Genomic DNA, 23946 nt, shown 5'->3' with positions numbered 1-23946 from the left:
ACTTGAACACTGTTTCTGTTTGACAGAAATCCCTTAATTGAGGTCAAACATTTATTTTACATTCTCTTTGATTTTACGGCGTTTTCATCAACCAGGGAGCTTTAATAAGCTGAATAAGAACGAATGAATGAACAAATGAGTGGGTGAGTGAATCATCCTTTAGATTAGATGAACTGCAGCTTTTCAGGTTGAGAATTGACGTAATATGTGAGCATGTGATAATCACTGGTCAGTCTGGTTCTAAAGCCACTATTTCCTCCTTTGTTGTTTGCTTAGCTTAGGCTCTTAAAGGGACACAACCTTCATGGTAAAGTGTTTGCCAATGTTTATTTTTTGCTTAGGTAGAGTGAAAAGACAGAGAACAATGATGCATTGTGATGTGATTTGCATTGATATGAGGCCCAAAACATTTTGAGCACTCTTTCATTAAATGGTACATCCTCAAAGCCGAGGCCCATGCTTTCGTACGCCTCAGTGAATACGTTGACTATGACTTGGAGTTCAGCCTCTGTATGTGCGCGGACGCAGGCATCATCCGCGCACTGTAGCTCGCCGACAGAGGTTGGGGTGGTCTTGGACCTGGCCTGGAGACGACAAAGGTTGAACAGGTAAGACAAAGGTCCTCCACCAACCTATCCCTGCCGCACAGCACTGCTCCCCAGTCATGAAGATCCACGGCGCGGCCCTCGACAACGTAGACCATTTCCCATACCTCGGGGGCCTCTTATCAATAAGAGCAGACATTGACGACAAGATTCAACACTGCCTCCAGTGCACCAGTGCAGCCTTCGGCCACCTGAGGAAAAGAGTGTTCGAAGACCAGGCCTTCAAATCTGCCATCAAGCTCATGGTCGACAGGGCTGTAGTAATACCTGCCCTCCTGCACAGCTCAGAGACATGGACCATGTACAGTAGGCACCTCAGGTCGCTGGAGAAATACCACCAACGATGTCTCCGCAAGATCCTGCAAATCCCCTGGAAGGACAGATACACCAACGTTAGCGTCCTCGATCAGGCCAACAGCCCCAGCATTGAAGTACTGGCCACACTTGATCAGCTCCGCTGGGCAGGCCACATTGTTCGCATGCGCTTCACGGCAAACGAGCCAAAGGTGGGCAGAGGAAACATTACAAGGCACCCTCGAAGCCTCCCTGATAAAGTGCAACATCCCCACTGACACCTGGGAATCCCTGGCCAAAGACCGCCCTCAGTGGAGGAAGTGCATCCGGGAGGGCGCTGAGCACCTCGAGTCTCATCGCCGAGAGCATGCAGAAATCAAGCGCAGGCATTGGAAATGGCGTGCAGCAAACCAGTCCCACCCACCCATTCCCTCAACAACTATCTGTCCCACCTGTGACAGGGACTGTAGTTCTCGTATTGGACTGTTCAGCCCCTAAGGACTCATTTTTAGAGTGGAAGCAAGTCTTCCTTGATTCCGAGGGACTGTATATGATGATGAGTGCCTTACAGAACTTGATGATAAACCAAAATAATCTTAAAATAGACACATAGAAACATAGAAAATAGGTGCAGGAGTAGGCCATTTGGCCCTTCGAGCCTGCACCGCCATTCAATGAGTTCATGGCTGAACATGCAACTTCACTACCCCATTCCTGCTTTCTCGCCATACCCTTGATCCCCCTAGTAGTAAGGACTACATCTAACTCCTTTTTGAATATATTTAGTGAATTGGCCTCAACAACTTTCTGTGCTAGAAAATTCCACAGGTTCACCACTCTCTGGGTGAAGAAGTTTCTCCTCATCTCGGTCCTAAATGGCTTACCCCTTATCCTTAGACTGTGACCCCTGGTTCTGGACTTCCCCAACATTAATAAGAACATAATAACATAAGAACATAAGAATTAGGAACAGGAGTAGGCCATCTAGTCCCTCGAGCCTGCTCCGCCACCCAATAAGATCACGGCTGATCTGGCCGTGGACTCAGCTCCACTTACCCGTCCGCTCCCCATAACCCTTAATTCCCTTATTGGTTAAAAATCTATCTATCTGTGATTTGAATATATTGAATGAGCTAGCCTCAACTGCTTCCTTGGGCAGAGAATTCCACAGATTCACAACCCTTTGGGAGAAGAAATTCCTTCTCAACTCGGTTTTAAATTGGCTCCCCCGTATTTTGAGGCTGTGCCCCCTAGTTCTAGTCTCCCCGACCAGTGGAAACAACCTCTCTGCCTCTATCCTGTCTATCCCCTTCATTATTTTAAATGTTTCTATAAGATCACCCCTCATCCTTCTGAACTCCAACGAGTAAAGACCCAGTCTACTCAATCTATCATCATAAGGTAACCCCCTCATCTCCAGAATCAACCTAGTGAATCGTCTCTGTACCCCTTCCAAAGCTAGTATATTCTTCCTTAAATAAGGTGACCAAAACTGCACTCAGTACTCCAGGTGCGGCCTCACCAATACCCTTTACAGTTGCAGCAGGACCTCCCTGCTTTTGTACTCCATCCCTCTCGCAATGAAGGCCAACATTCCATTTGCCTTCCTGATTACCTGCTGCACCTGCAAACTAACTTTTTGGGATTCATGCACAAGGACTCCTTGGGTTATTTCTGCTCAGGTTACAAATATTTTTGTTAATCTGGTAAACATAATATGCGTTTTGTTCATGTTCTGGGCAGAGTTTTAAAAAAAAGAAAGTCCATCTATTTTCCCTTTTTTCTCCCTGTTCAGCTGTCACTAGGAATGAATCTCCTGCATCCAACAGACCATTGGCTCTGTCAATACCAAACCATGCAACAGCAGCCTGCTAATCAGTTTGCCTCAATTTTCTCTTCCAACTTGCAGGTGGAGAGGATGTGGGTAAGGGAAGTAAATGAGTAGTAGTCAAGTGAATGAGACCAGGACCTCAGTGGAATGCAAGATTCAGTCCTACACTTCCCTATTTTGTGGTAATGTGTGCAGATGCACCAATGCACCGAGGTACATGTTCCAATTTGGGCCTCTCGTCAGATATTAGTTGAGTGGTGTGTTATCAGCACCTGCTTGACCGGTGTGCTGACCCTTTGTGCGATCAGATTCATGTACATAATGTGGGTGAGCTTCCAGTCCACATTGGGGGGGGGGGGGGGGGCGTTGGGAGCTTTCCAGAGGCAACACGAAATATTGTGTATAAGCAGTTCTCTCGTGAATTTTTGTTTTTTCACTTCTCAGTCAGGTGAAGGTGAATGCGCTCTATTTTTTTTTAAATAACTTGTATTTATATACCACCTTTCAAAACCTCAGGATGTCCCAAAACATTTTACAGCCAATTAAGTACTTTTGAGGGGTAGTCAATCACTCTTGTACTGTAGGAAATACGGCAGCTCATTTATGCACAGCAAGGTTCCACAAACAGCAATAATGACCAGATAATCTTTTTTAGTGATATTGATTGAGGGATAAATATTGGCCAAGACAACAGGGAGAACTCCCATGCTCTTCTTCGAATAGTGCCATGGAATCTTTTACATCTACCCGAAAGGGCAGACAGGATCTCGGTTTAAGATCTCATCCGAAAGATGGCACCTCTGGCAGTGCAGCGCTCTCTCAGTACTGCACTGAAGTGTCAACTGAAATGATGTGCTGACATCTCTGGACTTGAACCGGCAACCTTCTGAGTTAGAGGTGACAGTGCTACCAACTGAGCCAAGGCTGACACTATTTTTGGAAGGAAAGATAAACATCACCCAGCAGCTCCTGTCAACCAAATCACAGAATCAAATAACAAAACGATTGAACTGTTTGTAGAGAAGTCTGTGGCTCAGATTGTTCAACCTCCAAGTGGAAAATAATAGGGTCAGCGGTCCCTGTAAAGATTTTCTATGCATTGGCTATGTGATCTTCCCTAATTACATTGGTAGGGCTGTCCCCTTCTGAGCTACTCTTCAGTTCTTATTTTACCAGCATCAGCATCAAATGCATTGTGATCTGTTCTACCACATCGACAGATAAACAGCATGATTTGGTTTCAGAAATTATGGTGATTTTACTTTATTTTTAGGGCTGTTTTCTCTGATTTTTATACAAGATAGTGCATTGAATTTCAATACAAAATGTAAAACGACATATTGCTGAGCAGACTCTCATGCAGAGTGCATCCCGTTTTGCTACATTTTTCGTCAAAGCATCAACCATGTGACCTACAGTCAATGTATTGACCATATTAAATTTGACATTGGTTTAATCCTCAAACAAAGAAACGTTGGCTTTCCAGGCTAGCCATATTAATCCATGCAGAAATGACTGCAGGATCAGGAAAGGCCTCAATATACAAGGTTGCACACCACGGCCCAGAGTTAGGTATGGAGATAGCCCCGGATTACAACACTCTGAAGGGCTTTGCTGAGGCCGCAATTACCAGATCAGGAAAAAGAAAGATTACCAGATCAGATAATAAAAATAATACTTCTACAACAAGACACTTTAAGGAAAGTGCCACCTGAAACTGCATTTGAATAAAGTATTGGATAAAGCAAATGTAGTGTGCTATCAACAAAAATTGCAGGGTTTTTTTTGTTTCTGACAATGATTGAGTTGCAGTCTGAGAAATGGGCACAAGTGAGGTAGATGTTTGATTCAGATGGGCATCAAGGTAGAGACTAACTTGGTGTTGATTCCTTTACAAGTTTTGTTTTAATGAGATAAATAGCAGAATGGCCAACTATTCAAAATGCTTACCTCGAAAGCAGATTATCACAGTACAGCATTCCTACCAAGATTATAAAATGGATAAAGAATGTTACTTTCATAAAGTGGAAGAGATCAACAGGACCTCAAGCATCATACTGGCAGCACAACGATTTCTGTGCCATGGATCTTGTGCATTCAGTTATGAGAAATTGAGAGAGCAGCGCTGATGGATCTCTGTCAGCTTAACCCACAACATAAAACCACAATAATCAAGCCTCCTGTGTCTCTGTTGCCGCCTTTCCTCTCCTAATACTGTTCAGCCACAAAACCTCTTAATTGGTTGTGAAGCACTTTGGGACGTCCTGAGGTCCTGAAAAGTGCTATAGACATATACGTTCTTTCTTTTTCTTTTGGCTTTGGTTTTATTAACGGTAACATGGATATTTGGTAACCCCTTTCTATACTGAAACTAATCACCACTGCTGCTCTGTGACTTTCTGGCAGGAATTACTGAAGTTTGATGCGCGTATCATTTGTTGATTTTAAATCTCATCAACTAGCCGCTTCACCTCTATTTGGTACTATGCAGATGACCTGACAGAAGTTAGCCAGTAGTGAAAAAGGCTCAGTATAGATGCCAGATGACGTTGTCATTTGAGCCTGAGGCCGCCAGTGCATGGATGGCAGAGAGATAATAGGCTTCCCTACCGGACCATCAAATATATTTATTTTAATTGGCATCTTTCCTCAGTATTCTCCCTTCTCTTCTGCAGGGCCTGACTCTCAATGGGGTTTGGTCTCATGAGTTTCAACAGCCCTCTCTGGTACCTCACACAGGAGATTGTTTATGTTTAAGCCTAGATAGTATTAGCTGGCTATTTAACTATGGAGAGCAATACACACAAGCCCAGTCCTATCCTCACTTGATCTCCACATATGCACATTTTCTAACAGAGATCATTGGATAGTGATCAGAAGTAGGAATTCTCTTTAATTGTTCCCTTATCTGGCCCAAGGGGCTGAGATCAATTGCAGGATCCCAACTGCTGCCCTGGCTAACATCAGCTAACTCAGCACAGAGCAAGAATCATACCTACTAATCTGTATGTCACAGCATCACACAGTGCATTTACCCCTCAGGCCATCAGTAGTGCTGCGTATTTCAATTTTTATTAGCTTTGTTACTTGTTTTCAATGGTTTGTTCAGCATTGCCAAAGAGCACATGTAATAATATATTGCCACTGCCCAGGAGAAGTGGCGATACCATATTTGCTGGGGATAGGCCAACTTTAGAGAATCGTTTAGTTTGCACACCTGTCAACAATATTGAGTCTCCCAAACTTCAACTAAAACATGGTAGATCACACCCCTGCCACACCTGTCCTCATGAGACGTTACTGGCTTCCCGTGCCCTGTAAATTTACTTTTAAATCCTATCCTTGCCTTCAAATCCCTCCATGGCCTCGCCCCACCCTAAAGTACATCCAGTTACACTCTGTACTTCTTATTCCCCATTCCCTCTGCTTCACCATGGATGCCCCGTTCCTTTGGAATTCGCTTACCTTTTGTTATTTCCTTTCCTGCATTTAAAGGCCTCCTTAAAGTTCTCCGGCATCTTTACCCCTCCCAACCCATCTTTTTCTGTTTCCCCTCCTCCTCAATGTCTACTTTTTGTCCACATCCTGTAAAATATGTTGAGGTGACCTTCTGCACATGAGTGTTATAGAAATGCAAGTTATTATTGTTTACAGTCAGATAGAGAATGAGCCTTTGAAAAAACACTGGGAAGCAGTGTGATTCAGATGGTAGCACACAATGCCTCTGAGTCAGAAAACTGTGTTTCAGCATTACTCAAGACTTAAGCACTTAATGTGACCTGGCACTCAAATAGTGTACTGAGGGGATCCTGAATTTCTGGAGGTCCTGCCCTATGACTAAGACATTAAAATTAATTACTGTTTGCTTATATAGGTAGACATTAAAGATCCCATGGTGCTAATCAATGAAGGACTGGGAATTCTCCTGGTATCCTGGTCATGCTTTCTCTTTCAACCAACATCATAGAATTACATAAAATATACAGCACAGAAACAGGCCGTTCGGCCCAGCAGGCGTATGCCAGTATTTATGCTCCACACGAGCCTCCTTCCACTCTAATTGCCTCTTCCCACTCTGCCCCCATTACCCTCTATTCCCTTTGCCCTCATGTATGCATCAAGCCTTGCCTTAAATGCATTTATGGTATCTACTTCAATCACTCCATGTGGCAACGAGTTGCACAGTCTCACCATTCACACTAAAGAAATTCCTCCTAAATTCTTTATTTGATCTGCTAGTGGCATCTTATATTTATGAATGCTCTTGTTCTGGATTTACCCACACGTGGAAACAGTTTATTTCACATCCACCTTATCAAATCCCGTTATAATTTGAAAGATCTCTATTAGGTCTCCTCTTAGTTTTTCTTTTGCAGAAAAAAACTCCAGCCTGCTTAATCTTTCCTGATAGTTGCATCCTCTCAATTCTGGTAACATCCTTGTAAATCATTTCTGCTCCTTCTCCTGTTTTCATAGTATAGAGATCAGAAATGCACACATTAATCCATGTGGTCTAACCAAGGTCCTATATAAATTTAACATTACTTCTCTGCTTGCGTATTCTATTCCTCTAGAAATGAACCCCAGTACTTTGTTTTCACTCTATATGCCCTTATCAACTTATTTTACTACCCTTAGCAATGTATGCATCTGTATTCCCATATCTCTGTGCTCCTCTACCCCATGCTCTCTCTCCTGAGTTCACTGCCCTCCTTTCCTCCCTTAATCTCACCCTCCATATAAACTCCCCTACCCATATTCACAGCTACTCCCTTGGCTTCACTACTCCCATCGTGTCAATCACAGATAAGGCCATCTCTGATCAATCTCCTATTGCTCTCCATCCACATCCCCTTCCCCCTTCCAACTCTACTTTTTCCTCTGTCTGGCCCTGGAAAAACTCTCTCCCAATTCACTTACAACTGAACTTTCAAAATCCCAACTGTCTAGCTTTTGATCCTCGATTCACTTCCAAAATTCTGCAGCTACCAAACTGCTCAATCACACCCCCACCTCCACCTTTGATGCCTTGGTCTCCATTAAAACCATTACTCTTGTTCACCCTGATCATTCCCCCGGTATGGCCCTCATCTCCGCTCCCTTAAGTCCAAAGAATGCAGACTTGAACGTTTATGGCGGACAACTGGTTTAGCCATTCATCTTCAGACCTGGCTGGATCACATAAACCACTATTGGGTCCAGCTCTCCTCTGCCAAAACTGCTCACTATTCCAGGATCATCCTGGATTGCAAAGATAACCCCCGGCTTCTTTTTTGCATTACAAACCGTCATTTTAAACCCCTTTCCCCCTACCTCCTCCACCCTCACCTCCAAAGAAGGCTCATGGATTTCTTTGTCACTAAAATTGAGACCATCCATTCTGCTGCCTCTGCCGCTTCCCTCCCTTGCCTTAGCCCACTGGGCCAAACGTCCCCCTTTCCTAGCTCTGAGCTCACATCTTTCTTTAGTTTCTCTCGTTTCTCCTTCCTGCCCTCTCCGAGCTCATTTTGTCCATGAGATCCACCTCCTGCTCTCTTGACCCTATACCAAACTGCTGACCACCCAACTTCTCTTCCATGCCCCCATGATAGCAGATATTGTTAACCTTTCTCTCGCCTCAGGTACTGTCCTCCTCTCCTTCAAATTTTCTGTCATTACCCCCTCCTCAAAAAAAAACTTGACCCCACTATCCTTGCAAACTACCACCCTATCTCCAATCTCCCTTTCCTCTCCAAATTCCTTGAATGTGCTGCTGTCTCCCAAATCCATGCCTATCTTTCCCACAGCTCAATGTTTGAATCCCTCAAATAAGGTTTCTGCCATTGCCACAGTATTGAAATGGCTTTTATCAACGTCACAAATGACATCCTATGTGGCTGTGATCATAGTAAACTATCCCTTTTCATCCTTCTTGACCTGTCTGCAGCCTTTGACACGGCTGACCACTTCATCCTGCTCCAGCGCCTCCTCTGTCATTCAGCTGGGTAGGACTCCACTTGCCTGGTTCCATTCTTATCTATCCAGTCATAGCCAAAGAATCACCTGCAATGGCTTCTCTTCCCGCTCCCGCATCATTACCTCTGGAGCCCCCCAAGGATCTATCCTTGGCCCCCTCCCATTTCTCATCTACATGCTGCCCCTTGGTGACATCATCGGAAAATACAATGTTAGGTTCCACATATATGTTGACAACATGCAGCTCTACCTCACCACTACCTCTCCTGACCCCTCCACTGTCTCTACATTTTCAGACTGCTTGCCCAGTACTGGATGAGCAGAAATATCCTCCAACAAAATATTGGGAAGACATTGCCTTTGGTCCCCGCCACAAACTTTGTTCCCTAACCACCGATTCCATCCCTCCCCCTGGCAACTGTCTGAGGCTGTTCGCAACTTTGGTATCGTATTTGACCCCAAGGTGAGACTCCGGCCACATATCCGCACTTACATCCACCTCTGTAACATCGCCCAACTCCGCCTCTGCCTCAGCTCATCTGCTGAAACCCTTATCCATGCTTTTGTTATCTATAGGCTTATCTGTTTCAATGCTCTCCTGACCGTCCTCCCATCTTCCACATTCCATAAACTTGAGTTCATTCAAAACTAGGCTGCTCATGTCCTAACTTGCACCAAGTCCCATCATCATTCACCCATCATCCTGTGCTTGCTGTCCTCCGGTTGGCTTCCGGTTGAGCAACGCCTGGATTTAAAAATTCTCATCCTTGTTTTAAAATCCTTCTATGGTCTCACCCCTCCCTATCTCTGTAACCTCCTCCAGCCCTATAACCTCCCAAACATCAGGTGCTCTTCCAATTCTGGCCTCTTACACATCCCCAATTTTAATCGCTCCACCATTGGCAGCTCTACCTTCAGCTACCTGGGCCCTAAACTCTGAAATTCCCTCTCTAAAGCTCTCCACCTCTCTATCTCTCTTTCCTCTTTTAAGATGCTTCTTAAAACCTACCTCATCTTAAGTGGCTTTGTGTCAAATTTTGTTTGATAACACTCCTGTGAAGCACTTTACTACATTAAAGGGACTGTATAAAGGTAATTTTACTACGTTAAAGGGACTATAAATGCACGTTGTTGTTTTAGTTTCTTGCCTTCAAATAAATAAATGGCCTCATTACTCCTCCTACTAAAATGAACCACCTTTCCCTTTGTTATATTGAATTACATTTACTATTCATCCACCCACTCTGCAAGCCTGTTTAAGTCTTCCTGCATTTTGGTGCACTCTACCTCCCTGTTAGCTATATCCCTAATTGCAAATTTCAACACCATACCTCCAATTTCTGGGTCTAAATCATTTGTGTACATGGTGAATAACAGTGGTCCCAACAAGGATCCCTGGGGGATACCTTTTTCCACTTTCTGCCAGTCTAAGAAACTTCCCTTAACTCCCACCCTTTTTTTATGTTTTATTGCCATCTTTCAATCCATTCTTCTACCTGATCCCTGACTCTTATGTGGCACCTTATCAAATGCCTCTGAAAGTCCATATATTACACATCTACCGCTTTGCCCTTGTCTACTGTTTCTGCTCCTTTGTTAAAGAATTCAGTGAAGTTGGTTAAACATGGTCTTCCTTTTCGAAATCCATACTGACTACTTTTTATTATACTCAGTCTCTTGACGTTCTGTTATCTGATCATTTAGCAATGATTTTAGTATCTTTCACCAGGGGCCATAGTCTTAGGATAAGGGGTCGACCATTTAGGACTGAGATGAGGAGAAACTTCTTCAAGCAGAGAGTTGTTAACCTGTGGAATTCTCTGCCGCAGAGAGTTGTTGATGCCAGTTCATTAGATATATTCAAGAGGGAGTTAGATGTGACCCTTACGGCTAAGGGGATCCAGGGGTATGGAGAGAAAGCAGGAAAGGGGTACTGAGGGAATGATTAGCCATGATCTTATTGAATGGTGGTGCAGGCTCGAAGGGCCAATTGGCCTACTCCTGCACCTATTTGCTATGTTTCCGATGTACATTGAGCTAACTGATCTATAGTTCCCTGGATTAGCTTTATCTCACTTTTTGAAGAAGGAATTACATTTGCTGATGGCCAGTCCTCTGGCACTATTTCTTTTTCTTTGAATTTTTATATGTGCATATTAGTGCCTCTGTTATCTCCCTCCTAGTTTCCTTGAGTATTCATGTGTGCAGTCCATCTGGACCGGGAATTTTGTTCTCCCTAGGTTTGGCTAGTATCTCCTTTCTTTCTATCTTGACTTCTTCTACTGTTGTAACTTCCTCTTTGTTGCCTCTTCAGGAGGCAAAGTATCTATTCAGCATCACCAAAATTAGATTGTGTGCATTCATCACATTGCTATGTGGCATCTTGCTTTGTTCAAACATGGCAGGTCACACTTGCCTTAACAATCTCTGCACTTCATGTAACTCATTGTATGTGAAGCGGTGTGAAACGTTTCAGAAAATCGTGACATATAAATGCAGGTTCTCTTCTGATGTTTATTTGCGTCGTTTCTAAAATGATTTGAACGCGGATCGCACACAGCTCCATTCTTCACACTACCTGCAACTGAGTAATCTGAAAATCATTCTTTTGAACTGGTTACAATCGCGTTCTACTGTTGCCATCGTAACTTGACAGCAACATTCCAGATTACGTCATAATGATACCTGTCCCGGCCCCGCCCCCACCACCACAAGCAGCCATTCATGAATTTGAGGAGGCGGGAGTCGTCATCGCGCAGTGACGTAGAGCCGGGCAGTGGACAAGTGGTGCTCGCTCGCAGAAGTCAGTTCTATACGGTAATAGTGCAGCTACCTGCAGCGGAGGCTCAGCAGTACATGGTTCACAGCTACCGCGGGAAACGCAGTGAGACCATGTCCAAACACCACAGGACACCCGCCAGAACTGTGGACAATATTGTCGAAGTGAAAAGCAAGGTAAAATTTGCTTATTACTTGATTTCTTATGTAAGTTCAGTATTTCCCTCCATGCGAAACTGGCTTCCTATAGCCAACCTTTTATATCACCGTGGGATTTTTGTTGTTGCAGTGATGTAAGGTGGTTCAGGTTATGTAACAATGCAACAAAACGGGTCTCGGTTCCACCGATCGCTGCTCTCTGGATGTTTACCACGGACTATATATGTGTGTGTCATGTTCGCAACTGCGCACGGACCACGGCTGCTTGGGACGTGCTGCTCCTGGGAGCGAATTGATCCGCTATTCATGTAAACAAACCTCACCTTCCTGAAGAAAAAATCCAAGGCGTTTGCAATGGTTAGAGTCTGGCGGATTATATTGCTGCGGCTCTTGGTTTTCAGCCAATTCTTTTGCTTCCTCGACCGACACACTCTGAGCGATGGTGCCAATTTCTCGCCATCATAATTCACGTTATTGGCTGTTAATATTGGAGCCATATTTAATGATATTACGCATTACAAAGAGTTTGACAGGCAGGGGTTTGCTCCTAGGAATGATTGCCCTGTACAAAATATACATTGCATTTTTCAAACCGTATTTTGGAGCATTCGGTTAGTGTAATTTGTATTTTTAATGAATTAGAAAGCTGGCTACTAACGTGCAGGTGCTGCAAACTCTTCATTTTCCCAATTTATTTTTTTCGCAGTTTGATGCTGAATTTAGAAGATTTGCTTTAAAACGTTCAAATGTTGGAGGTTTTCAGGAATTTTACCAGCTGATTCAAGCTGTCCATCAGATCCCCTACGTGGACGTGTTATTGGGATACACCGACATCCACGGGGACCTGCTGCCCATCAACAACGATGACAATTATCACAAAGCAGTGTCGTCTGCCAACCCTCTACTGCGAGTCATCATCCAGAGACGGGGTAAGTCCAAAACCTGGCAAACGGCAACCTTTCATCGCAACGCTGATCGTCAGAGGTGTTTCGCGTAAAAAGAATTTGCCCTTTCAAGATTTTAGGCGAGAGTGACGCGGAATCTGATAGTGGGCTAAATGTTTTAGAAAACGAGTTGACACCACGGCTGGTGAGAGTGCCCTATTGTAATGTGCCTTAATCACCTTTCATCTTAAATACTCAGGGAACCTTGTAACCCGCATCCGGGCTCTGCCGGTGGGCATAAAGGTCTTAGCTATGCAAGGAATCCAGTTTATCCTGACTGTTTGAAAGAACCAGAAAAACGAATAGCGTTAGTGTGTGGTACTATTTTTAACCAAAGATTTCTCCATTATTCACTCTGGCTGTATCTTATATTTAGCACAAACAAGACGCAGTGACTCACTGCTGCCGGTGCCAGACTTGGGATAAAAATGGCTGTAAAGTAGATTTTGTGAGACATGAACTAAACGCTCGGTTCTTCGTCACATTTATTGACTAAGTTTCATGGGTTGAAGTTTGTTTTTATTTTGAGGCTGGGGCAGTGACTGTACAGGGTTGCTGGTTCCTGGTAAGACTAAGGAGAGCACTTTGAACCAATAATGCTCCTTCTGTGCCCATTCTCACCAAGCTATTGCAAAGGTACCCAAATGCTCACCCCATATTGAAAGTTAAATACTAGTCTTCATGGAGAAAGGATTCTTGCCTTTGTAATGTGCTGATACACAACTGAAATTTTCACTTTCCCCTCCTGCTCATTGTGGAGTTTGTAGAGAGTGAATGAGATGGCTGATGGAACACAAATCAAAACTTCAAATTGGGCTACAAACCATTAAACACATTACTGTAAAAGATCTCTCTTCCTCCCCCCCCCCCCCCCCCTATATTGATATTTAAAAGTGGAGAACAAAACTGTGGGGGTTTGCAGCTTTCAAGTGCCTTGGATCAGTGGTTGGCAATGTGCTCCAAACAAATGTGGTAGGTTAATGGTGTGGCCTATTGGGCCTTAACGATGCAACACAAACCCAAAACAGCACAATTGAGAAGTTATTGTATGCACAAACATAGTTGTTCTTTGATTACCAGCTGTCATTGTATATATAGGTAATAAAACGGGATGAGGTCCTACAAGCTGAATTTAGGGAGCTAGGAGTTAAATTTAAAAAGTAGGACCTCAAAGGTAGTAATCTCAGGATTGCTACCAGTGCCACATGCTAGTCAGAGTAGGAATTGCAGGATAGCTCAAATTAATATGTGGCTTGAGGAATGGTGCAAGGGGGAGGGATTCAAATTCCTGGAACATTGGAACCGGTTCTGGGGGAGGTGGGACCAGTACAAACTGGACGTCTGCACCTGGGCAGGACCGGAACCGATGTCCTCGGAGGAGTGTTTGCTAGAGCTGTTGGGGAGGGTTTAAACTAAAATGGCAGGGGGATGGGAATCTATGCAGGGAGACAGAAGGAAGTAAAAAGGGGGCAGAAGCAAACGGGTGGAGGGCAGAGAAATCCAGGGCAAAAATCAAAAAGGGCCACATTACAACATAATTCAAAAAGGACAGTTTTTAAAAAAAAAAAACAAGCCTGAAGGTTCTGAGTCTCAATGTGAGGAACATTTGTAATAAGGTGGACGAATTGACTGCGCAGATAGCTGTTAACGAGTATGATGCAATTGGGATTACGGAGACATGGCTCCAGAGTAACCAAGGCTGGGAACTCAACATCCAGGGGTATTCAACATTTAGGAAAGACAGGAAGGAAAAGGAGGTGGGGTAGCATTACTGGTTAAAGGAGATTAACGCAATAGCAAGGAAGGATATAAGCGTGGATGATGTGGAATCTATATGGGTAGAGCTGCGAAACACCAAAGGGCAGAAAATGTTCGAGGGGAGTTGTGTACAGACCACAAAACAGTAGTAGGGAGGTTGGGGATGGCATCAAACAGGAAATTAGGGATGTGTGCAATACGGGTACAGCAGTTATGATGGGTGACTTTCATCTACATATTGATTGGGCTAACCAAACTGGTAGCAATACTGTGGAGGAGGATTTCCTGGAGTGTATAAGGGATAGTTTTCTAGACGAATATGTCGAGGAACCAACTAGAGAGCAGGCTATCCTAGACTGGGTGTTGTGTAATGAGAGAGGATTAATTAGAAATCTGGTCGTGCGGGGTCCCTTGGGGAAGAGTGAATATAATATGGTAGAATTCTTTTAAGATGGAGAGTGACACAATTAATTCAGAGACTAGGGTCCTGAACTTAAAGAAAGGAATCTTCGACCGTATGAGACGTGAATTGGCTAGGATAGACTGGAGAATGCCTATCCACTGTCAACCCTTTAAGTATCAATGTCAGACATTTAAATATAACATGGATGAACTACAACAATTGTACATCCCTGTGTGGCGTAAGAATAAAAAAGGGAAGGTGGCTAACAAGGGAAATTGGGGAAAGTGTTGAATCCAAGGAAGAGGCATATAAATTGGCCAGAAAAAGCAGCAAACCTGAGGACTGGTAGAAATTTAGAATTCAGCAGAGGAGGACAAAGGGTTTAATTAGGAGGGGGAAAATAGAGTATGAGAGGAAGCTTGCAGGGAACATAAAAACTGACTGCAAAAGCTTCTATAGATATGTGAAGAGAAAAAGATTAGTCCCTTGCAGTCAGAATCAGGTGAATTCATAATGGGGAACAAGGAAATGGCAGACAAATTGAACAAATATTTTGGTTCTGTCTTCACTAAGGAAGACACAAATAACCTCCCGAAAATACTAGGGGACCGAGGGGCTAGCGAGAAGGGGGAACTGAGGGAAATCCTCATCATTCAGGAAATGGTGTTCGGGTAATTGAAAGGACTGAAGGGCAATAAATCCCCAGGACCTGATAGTCTGCATCCCAGAGTACTTAAGGAAGTGGCCCTGGAAATAGATGCATTGGTCATTTTCCAACATTCCATGGACTCTGGATCAGTTCCTTTTGGATTGGAGGGTAGCTAATGTAACCCCACTTTTTTTTTAAAAAAAAGGAGGGAGAGAGAAAACTGGGAATTATAGATTGGTTAGCCTGACATCGGTGGTGGGGAAAATGCTGGAATCAATTATTAAAGATGTAATAGCAGCGCATCTGGAAAGCAGTGACCGGATCGGTCCAAGTCAGCATGGATTTTTATGAAAGGGAAATCATGCTTGACAAATCTTCTAGAATTTGTTGAGGATGTAAGTAGTAGTGGATAAGGGAGAACCAGTAGATGTGGTGTATTTGGACTTTCAAAAGGCTTTTGACAAGGTCCCACACAAGAGATTAGTGTGCAAAATTAAGGCACGTGGTATTGGGGGTAATGTATTGACGTGGATAGGGAACTGGTTGGCAGACAGAAAGCAAAGAGTGGGAATAAACTGATCCTTTTCAGAATGGCAGGCAGTGACTAATTGGATGCCGCAGGGTTCACTGTTGGGACCCCAGCTATTTACAATATACATTAATGATTTATACGAAGGAATTGAAGATAATATCTCCAAGTTTGCAGATGACACTAAGCTGGGTGGCAGTGCGAGCTGCGAGGAGAATGCTAAAAGGCTGCAGGGGGACTTGGACAGGTTAGGTGAATGGACAAATGTATGGCAGGTGCAGTGTAATGTGGATAAGTGTGAGGTTATCCACTTTGGTGGCATAAACAGGCAGGCAGATTATTATCTGAATGGTGACAGATTAGTAAAAAGGGAGGTGCAAAGAGACCTGGGTGTCTCTGTAAATCAGTCATTGAAGGTAGGCAAGCAGGTACAGCAGGCGGTGAAGAAAGCAAATGGCATGTTAGCCTTCATAGCAAGAGGATTTGAGTATAGGAGCAGGGAGGTCTTACTGCAGCTGTACAGGGCCTTGGTGAGACCACACTTTGAATATTGTGTGCAGTTTTGGTCTTGTAATCTGAGGAAGGACGTGCTTGAGGGAGTGCAGCGAAGGTTCGCCAGACTGATTCCTGGGATGGCAGGACTGACCTATGAGGAAAGACTTGATCGGCTAGGTTTATACTCACTTGAATTTAGAAGAATGAGAGGGGCTCTCATAGAAACATAAAATTTTGACGGGACTGGACAGGTTGGATGCAGGTGGAATGTTCCCGATGTTGGGGAAGTCCAGAACCAGGGGTCACAGTCTAAAGTAAGGGGTAAGCCATATAGGACCGAGATGAGGAGAAACTTTTTCACCCAGAGATTTGTGAACCTGTCATTCTCTGCCACAGAAAGTTCTTGAGTCCAGTTCGTTGGACATATTCAAAAGGGAGTTAGATGTGGCCCTTACGGCTAAAGGGATCAGTGGGGTGGGGTACTGAGGTTGCATGATCAGCCATGATCATATTGCATGGCGGTGCAGGCTCGAAGGGCCGAATGGTCTACTCCTACACCTATTCTCTATGTTTAGTTTGTGTGCAACAATATGCCAAGGTGGCTTCACGAGCCAAGAAAGAGCATTTTCCTTGCAACCCATAAATTGAGAGTGGTTGTGTGTGCTCAGTGGAGGTTATTTAATCATTTAATTAGGTATTTTGAATGCTTAAGGGTAATTGAATGGCATCTTGTTCTGAGGGCCAAGGTACGTTCGAGGCCTTCCATGACTGGAGAGCTTCATCACCCCTGGGAGTAGAATTTTAATTAGATTTATTATGGTTTGTTTTTAATGGGTTTTTTTGTGGTTAATTTACAGGTTTTTGTGATTGTGCCCCTTTTTAATAATAGTTTAAATAAATTGGCAATTGTCAATTTGAGTTGTAGCTACAATTCCACTAGAAACCATGATTTGTATTTTATATCTTTGCCCTGTTGCTGTTGTCAAAATAACAGAACTCACAACTGAAGGCAAATTCAATTACAAAATGTTTTAAATTAAGGTTTGACATGAGTAGGATAGAAAATATCATACTACATTATGGTGCTTAATGGCTCAAGAGCATCAACTGTTTGGATAGAGGAGATTTTGCATATTTCTCTTGGGGGAGACATTTCATGCTTTATGACCAGAACAAGTAAAATGTGACCATTTTCCAGGACTGCTGAACCATATTCTAACAGTATTTAAAGATGCTGCTCTGACTGAAGATGGATTTTGTAATGTTGTCAGACTTGGTGCAGTCACTGACTGAGTTAACTTATTGATGATGATTTGATTGATTTAACCTAACACATTACAAGTAGTTTTTCTGTTTTTAAATGAGACTGTTTATTGTTGCAGTGCTTTCCTGGTAAGTAAGCAAATGGCATGCAGCCAAGATTCAAGAATGCAGGGGCAGATATTCAAGAAGTTTGGCTATAGATGAGCAATGCTGATAAAGATATACAATAGAGATCTCTTAAATCCAATACAGCATCCATGTATTCAGTGTCGATTTGAGTTAATTTTGTGGACTGGTTTCTACTATCTGAAGTATATATATTGAGGATTTTCTGGGACAATGCAAAACTGGCTAGAAAGGGTTAACTTGAAGGTCATTGGTTTCTATGTATTAACATGGTTGTGCTAACTAGGTGAGTAATGAGCCCCCACCCCCCATGTGATCATGCAATTAGAAAAGCCAAGGAGAACAAATGTTGACTTGAATGAGTAAACTGGAGTTTAATGTGCCTTCACAGCAAATGTCTTTTAAAAAGGTATATTAACCATGTAAACCTTGCAAACAAAAGAAAATGGCAAAAAATACTGTCCTTACCAGCCCCTACCCCTTGTTCTGCAGGCTGTATTTTCAATTTTAAATGTGGAGTGAACAGGGCTTCTCAATTCTAAACAGTTGCATCTAACACACTTCCCCTTAAACCTGGGCTTGCAAGTTTTTTGGGAAAACAGAACTACTGCAGCTGTACCCCAGTATTCTTCGTCAGTCCAAAACCTCCACATGGAGTACCAGTGGTGATGCCAAAATGCTACCTGTACCACAATAAATCACTACTGTCAAGTTCATACACCATCCATCTATGTGAGCTTTCCTGCTCCATGTTCACCACCTTGTGAAATCCTCAGACATTCTTTTTAAATGAGTAGTTTTATATAAATGTTCTAGTTGGCTTCAGCTGTACCCACTTTTACCATTTTAATACTGTGTTTGTGTCATGGTGACTAAATCCTAGATAGTGTTTAATAACTTCCATTAAAATCATAGCTTTTCCTTTTACTTGTTGGAAAAGTTTATTATGATGCATTTTTGGGCAAATTTAATGAGAGCTAAAGTGTAACATTTACAAGATGTTTGGCACAATTTGGGAAATCATAGCAAGTTGGAACAATTAAATAAATAATGGATCTGGGTTCATTAATGTAGCTTGCTGATTTATTGTGTAAAGTGCTTTGGGATTTTTTTCTATTACTGTGTCAATAGATGCCATATAAATGCAAATTATTGATCTATTTCTGGAATAAGGAGTAAATTGCGAAGTGTAGCAGTCAGCCACAGTCACGAAGCAATTGTCTCTAGCTTTTAGGAAATGTAGGCGATCAAATTGAATGCTTGCTGATGCAATGTGCCACTAGCTTGGTGACCTCTGACCTTTTAAAAGTGGATAGGACTCTGTCTTTTATAGTACTTCAATTAGCTAGCTGGTAGCAATGCTGTATACATCAAATTCTGGTCAGCAAAATGATTCATTGTGTTCAGCTGACTTTCTTGTCTACAGGATTAAATGTAGCAATGCTTGTATCCTCTTTCCTCCCTCTTTCTCCCCCCCCCCCCCCGAGCCAATTTACAACCTAGATGAATGACCAAATTTGAACTGTCCAATGCATGGACAGGTCCATAGAACTGGTTAATGTCACCCTTTGGTTCTTGCAACAGGAGACCACGTCCACCAGTTTCTCACTTCCTTACAACTGTTTGGCCAAGAATGACACGTTTCCTCCAGGAGAAAATAGAGTATGAATGTAAATCATGGCTTGTATTCCGAGTCTGGTCTCTTGGGTCAGTGTTTTAGGAATGTCGCTGCTGGTCAACTAATTAATCAGTAATTATTTTTAAACTAGCAAATTTGGTGGTTAACCCTTCTATTTGAGGTACATTTGCAAGTGGGAAGCAAAAGATCTGCTTACATGGAGGTTTTAATGGAGCACAGTGTAAATTTTGACATCACTTGCTGTGTAAGTAGTTGGTCTCTTGCTGGATTTAGAGGTTTATTTGGATTTGCTGACCTGTCAATGAGGGTTAGTGTTCCACAATGTGATTCCTTTGTGTCCACAAACAGATTTCTCAACCCTTCCTGCCAACGCTTTGTACATAAAACTCTGACTGTGTGGAGTATGTTTTAAATATACTGCTATTGTTGTAAAACTGTCCATGTAAATGCTACCCGATACACTACATGATCATGAGCGGCTTGTAAATTATATCACTTACCCGCACTGAAGTGACAGGATTTGATTTAGTTGATCTAATGGGCAGGCAGACCAGTGAAATTGGTATATATTAGAGACCATATATGCATTAAGCTAGTTGAATAATACTAATGCTATTGGAGAGCTCTTATCAGGATTTTCTTTTGGATTTCCAGCATCTGCTGTGTTTTGCTTTTTGTTCACCTGAATGTGGGACCTTGATTTCTAGGGTCCAGTTACTCACTGAATGAACTCCTGAGTCATCTATTGGTATCTTAAGATCGCATCCCCACTTTGCATTTTTGCACAATGTGTTGGCATTTCTAGGGTAGATGTTAATTTGTGTGTCTTTATTTCTCTTGGATATTAGATGGACAATTGATTCATCTAACTTCAGCATATCTGTTGCACTTAACTCGTGTGGATTTTTATCATGTCTTCAAATTTGAAGAGTCAAATGTTTTTTTAACTCATTTTGTGTGCTGTAGTTGGCTTGGAGCACTACAATATTATGCAAGATCAGTTTAGTGTAAACTACCTTCTGAGCTACTGCATAAAAGTTGTATTGTTGAATTCTGACTGAGAAGTGATCTGAAGTAAAAACACAAAATGCTGGAAATACCCAGCAGGTCAGACAGCATCTGTGGAGAGGGAAACCAAGTTAACATTTCAACTTGCTGACCTTTTCGTCAGAACTGGGAAAAGTGATCTGAGGTGTCTAATTCCTATTATCTCGGCAAATATTTCAACTGAGCTGTAAAACCGGTTCCAATTGGTTTATCGATAAACTGATATTTTAGCTAATTCAATATGTGGTTGGTGGGGGGGGATGAAAGACCCATGTCTGTGATAATTGTCAAGCAAGTCTTGAGATCTTGTAACGTCCTTTCCTAAGTGAAGGGATGGCTGTGCTGTACGTACAATTGCTTCAAAACCACATGCAGAAAATCTGTTCGTTAGGTTTACGTTTGGGAGTGCAAGTCCCTTGTAGAATTTCTCTACTTGACTGCTGTAATCTCCAGGGTAGGGTTTCTTTTCATGGTTAGGAGTCAGGCAGACCAGAGCTGCTTTTATCCTGAGCGGTGTTGGTGCTACTGGATCCATATGCATGGGTCTTGTGCAGACATTGGCAGACCCAAACATGTCCGTTCTATTTCCCACACCTCTGCTCTCACCCCTTCTCCTTCCTCCCAGAACCATGACTGGGTTCCCCTTGTCCACGCCTTTCACCCCACCAGCCTCCATGTTCAGCGGATCATCCTTTTTGCCATTTCCGCCACCTCCAGCATGATCCCACCATCAATCACATCTTCCCCTCTCAGCATTCTGAAGGGACCACTCCCTCCATGACACCCTGGTCCATTCTGCAGTCACCCCCTCCCCTTCCCACAGCACCTTTTTGTGCAAATGCAGGAGATGCAACACCTGCCCTTTTACCTCCTCCCTTTCCCACTATACAGGGCCCCAATTACTACTTCCAGGTGAAAGTGATTTACTTGTAATTCTTTTCAATTTAGTACACTGTATTTGCTGCTCATAATGTGGTCTCCTCTACATTGGGGAGATCAAGCTTTGCGGAGCACCTTCGTTCAGTCCACAAGTGTGACTGAGCTTCCGGTCACCTTTAATTCTCCACTCCATTCCCACTCTGACCCCTCTGTCCTCGGTCTCCTACACTGTTCCAACGAAGCTCAACACAAGCTCGAGGAACAGCACTTCATCTTTCGTTTAGGCACTTTACAGCCTTCTGGACTCAACATTGAGTTCAACAATTTGAGTGTAACTGCTGCCAAACTTTGGCTCCCTTCCCCCACTTCAGAGCTGCTCTCGCTCCCTTTTTTTTTCCTTCTCCTTGTCTCTAATGGCACCACCATTCACACCCTATCTTGACTGACTAATGTTTTTCTAACTCCTGGCATTATCATTTGAATTTGGGCCATCATCCCTTTTTGTGTCTCATCTCTCCTGTTTTCCAACCTATTGCAGACCTTCCCCTTTGTTCTTTGTTCTTCCCCTCCCCCTTTCAATGCTTAAGAATCTGTTCTTTCCGAACACTCCAGTTCTGACGAAGGGCCATCGACCCGAAACATTAACTCTGCTTTCTCGCCACAGATGCTGCCTGACCTGCTGAGATTTACAGCATTTTCTGTTTTTATATGTCAACTTTGCTAAGACTGACTGCTGGCAAGACTTTATTTTTTTTTTAAAGCAAGTCTTTAAGATGCTGATCTTGGCAAATCTGACAAGATTACTTTGGGGATGCTGACTGCATTAGCATGGCACTTATCCCAATATAAAAGCAACTTCAAGTTACACTGCACCTTGAGAGTTGTGAAGGGTAGGTCATGTCTTACTGACTAATTATAGTTGAATTTTATTCAGGCGGTCACTAGCGTGATGGATAGGGGAGTGCATGAAACAGTTAGTATGCAGGTACAGCAAGTAATCAGGAAGGCAAATAGAATGTTGGCCTTCATTGCAAAGGGATTGAATATAAAAGCAGAGAAGTCCTGCTATAACTCTACAAGGTATTGGTGAGGCCACACCTGGAGTACGGTGTACAGTTTTGGTCTCTGTATTTAAGGAAGGATATACTTGCATTGGAGGCTGTTCAGAGAAGGTTCACTAGGTTGATTCTGGAGATGAGGGGGTTGACTTATGAGAAAAGGTTGGGCCTATACACATTGGAGTTCAGAAGAATGAGAGGTGATCTCATTGAAACATATAAAATAATGAGGGGCCTCGACAAAGTGGATGCAGACAGAATATTTCCACTCGGGGGTGGGGGGGTGGGGGGGGGAACCAAAACTAGGGGACATAGTCTTAGAATACGAAGTCGCCCATTTAAAACTGAGATGAGGACGAATTTCCTCTGAGGGTTGTAAATCTAAGAAATTCTCTGCCCTAGAGTGCTGTGGGGGCTGGGTCATTGAAGGCAGAGATACAGATTTTTGAGCGATAAGGGAGTAAAGGGTTATGGGGAGTGGGCATGGAAATGGAGCTGAGTCCATGATCAGATCAGCCATGATCTTATTGAATGGCGGAGCAGGCTCAAGGGGCCAAATGGCCTACCGCTCCTATTTTTTTAATGTTCTTGTGTCAACAGATGTTGTCTATGGACTTTCCAGAAGACATTTGATAAGGTTCCATGCTAGACTGAGTAAATATTGAAAGTTACATTGTGACATGGCTTGGGAGGCCAAAGTAGGGATAAATTGTTTTCTGGTGAGATGTGATGAGTGGTGCTCCCCCAGAAATCTGTATAGGGGTCTAGCTTTTCATCTTTTCATGATGCATATTAATGAGTTGTATATCTAGGTTTGCAGATGACACCAAGTTGGGAGGCACAGTACGTTGTGTGAATGGGAGCAAGAAGTTACAATGGGACATAAACAGACTAAGTAGGCAAAACTATGGTAGACTGAGTTCAATGTGAGGTAATCCACTTTGGAACTGACCAATCAGAATATTAATGGCAATAGACTAGGAGGAGCAAAGGATATATGAACAAAGGGATGTTCATGTACACATCACTAAAAGCTACTGCAGTTACAAAAAATAATCAAAGTCCAATGGAGTTTGGCCTATATCTCAAGGGGATTGTAATTCAAAAATGAGGATTAATGAGTTGGATGAAGCAATAGTGTTAGAAATCCAAGTTTGCAGATGATACTAAGTTGAGGTTGGAATGCATAAGTGAATCATCATACTTCAATTATACAGAGCCTTTGTCAGACCCCATCTAGAGAACTGCATTCAGATTTGGGTACTGCAGCTCTGAAAGATGTATAGAAGTTGCAGTGCATAATCAAAAGAATGATACCAGGCTAATTAAGGACAGATTGTTTAAAACTTGGTTTGTATTCCCTTGAGCTTAGAATGTTGAAGAGTGCTCTAGAGATGTTTAGAATGATAGATAAATTTGATTGGGTAGATAGATATTTGTCTTGAGAAACATTGTGGGACGTTTTACTAAGTTGGAGGCGTTCTATAAATATGTTGTCAATGATATGGGAGCATAATCTTAAAATTAGAGCACA

General features: G+C 42.9%; 1 protein-coding gene across 1 annotated transcript in view; it reads left to right on the top strand.

Annotated features, from left to right (window-relative positions):
* The first annotated feature begins 11498 nt into the window (after positions 1–11498).
* Positions 11499–23946, top strand: part of pard6a (par-6 family cell polarity regulator alpha) — a 123600-nt gene continuing 111152 nt past the window's right edge. Inside the window, exons 1-2 of the mRNA XM_070897958.1 lie at positions 11499–11640; positions 12329–12551. Coding sequence (XP_070754059.1) covers positions 11542–11640; positions 12329–12551 — 322 coding nt within the window. The 5' untranslated portion in view covers positions 11499–11541. The remainder of the gene's footprint in view (positions 11641–12328; positions 12552–23946) is intronic.

The sequence above is a fragment of the Pristiophorus japonicus genome, chromosome 13, assembly GCF_044704955.1.
Source record: "Pristiophorus japonicus isolate sPriJap1 chromosome 13, sPriJap1.hap1, whole genome shotgun sequence".
NCBI classification, from domain to species: domain Eukaryota; kingdom Metazoa; phylum Chordata; class Chondrichthyes; family Pristiophoridae; genus Pristiophorus; species Pristiophorus japonicus.
This window is presented reverse-complemented; position numbering and strand designations above follow the sequence as displayed.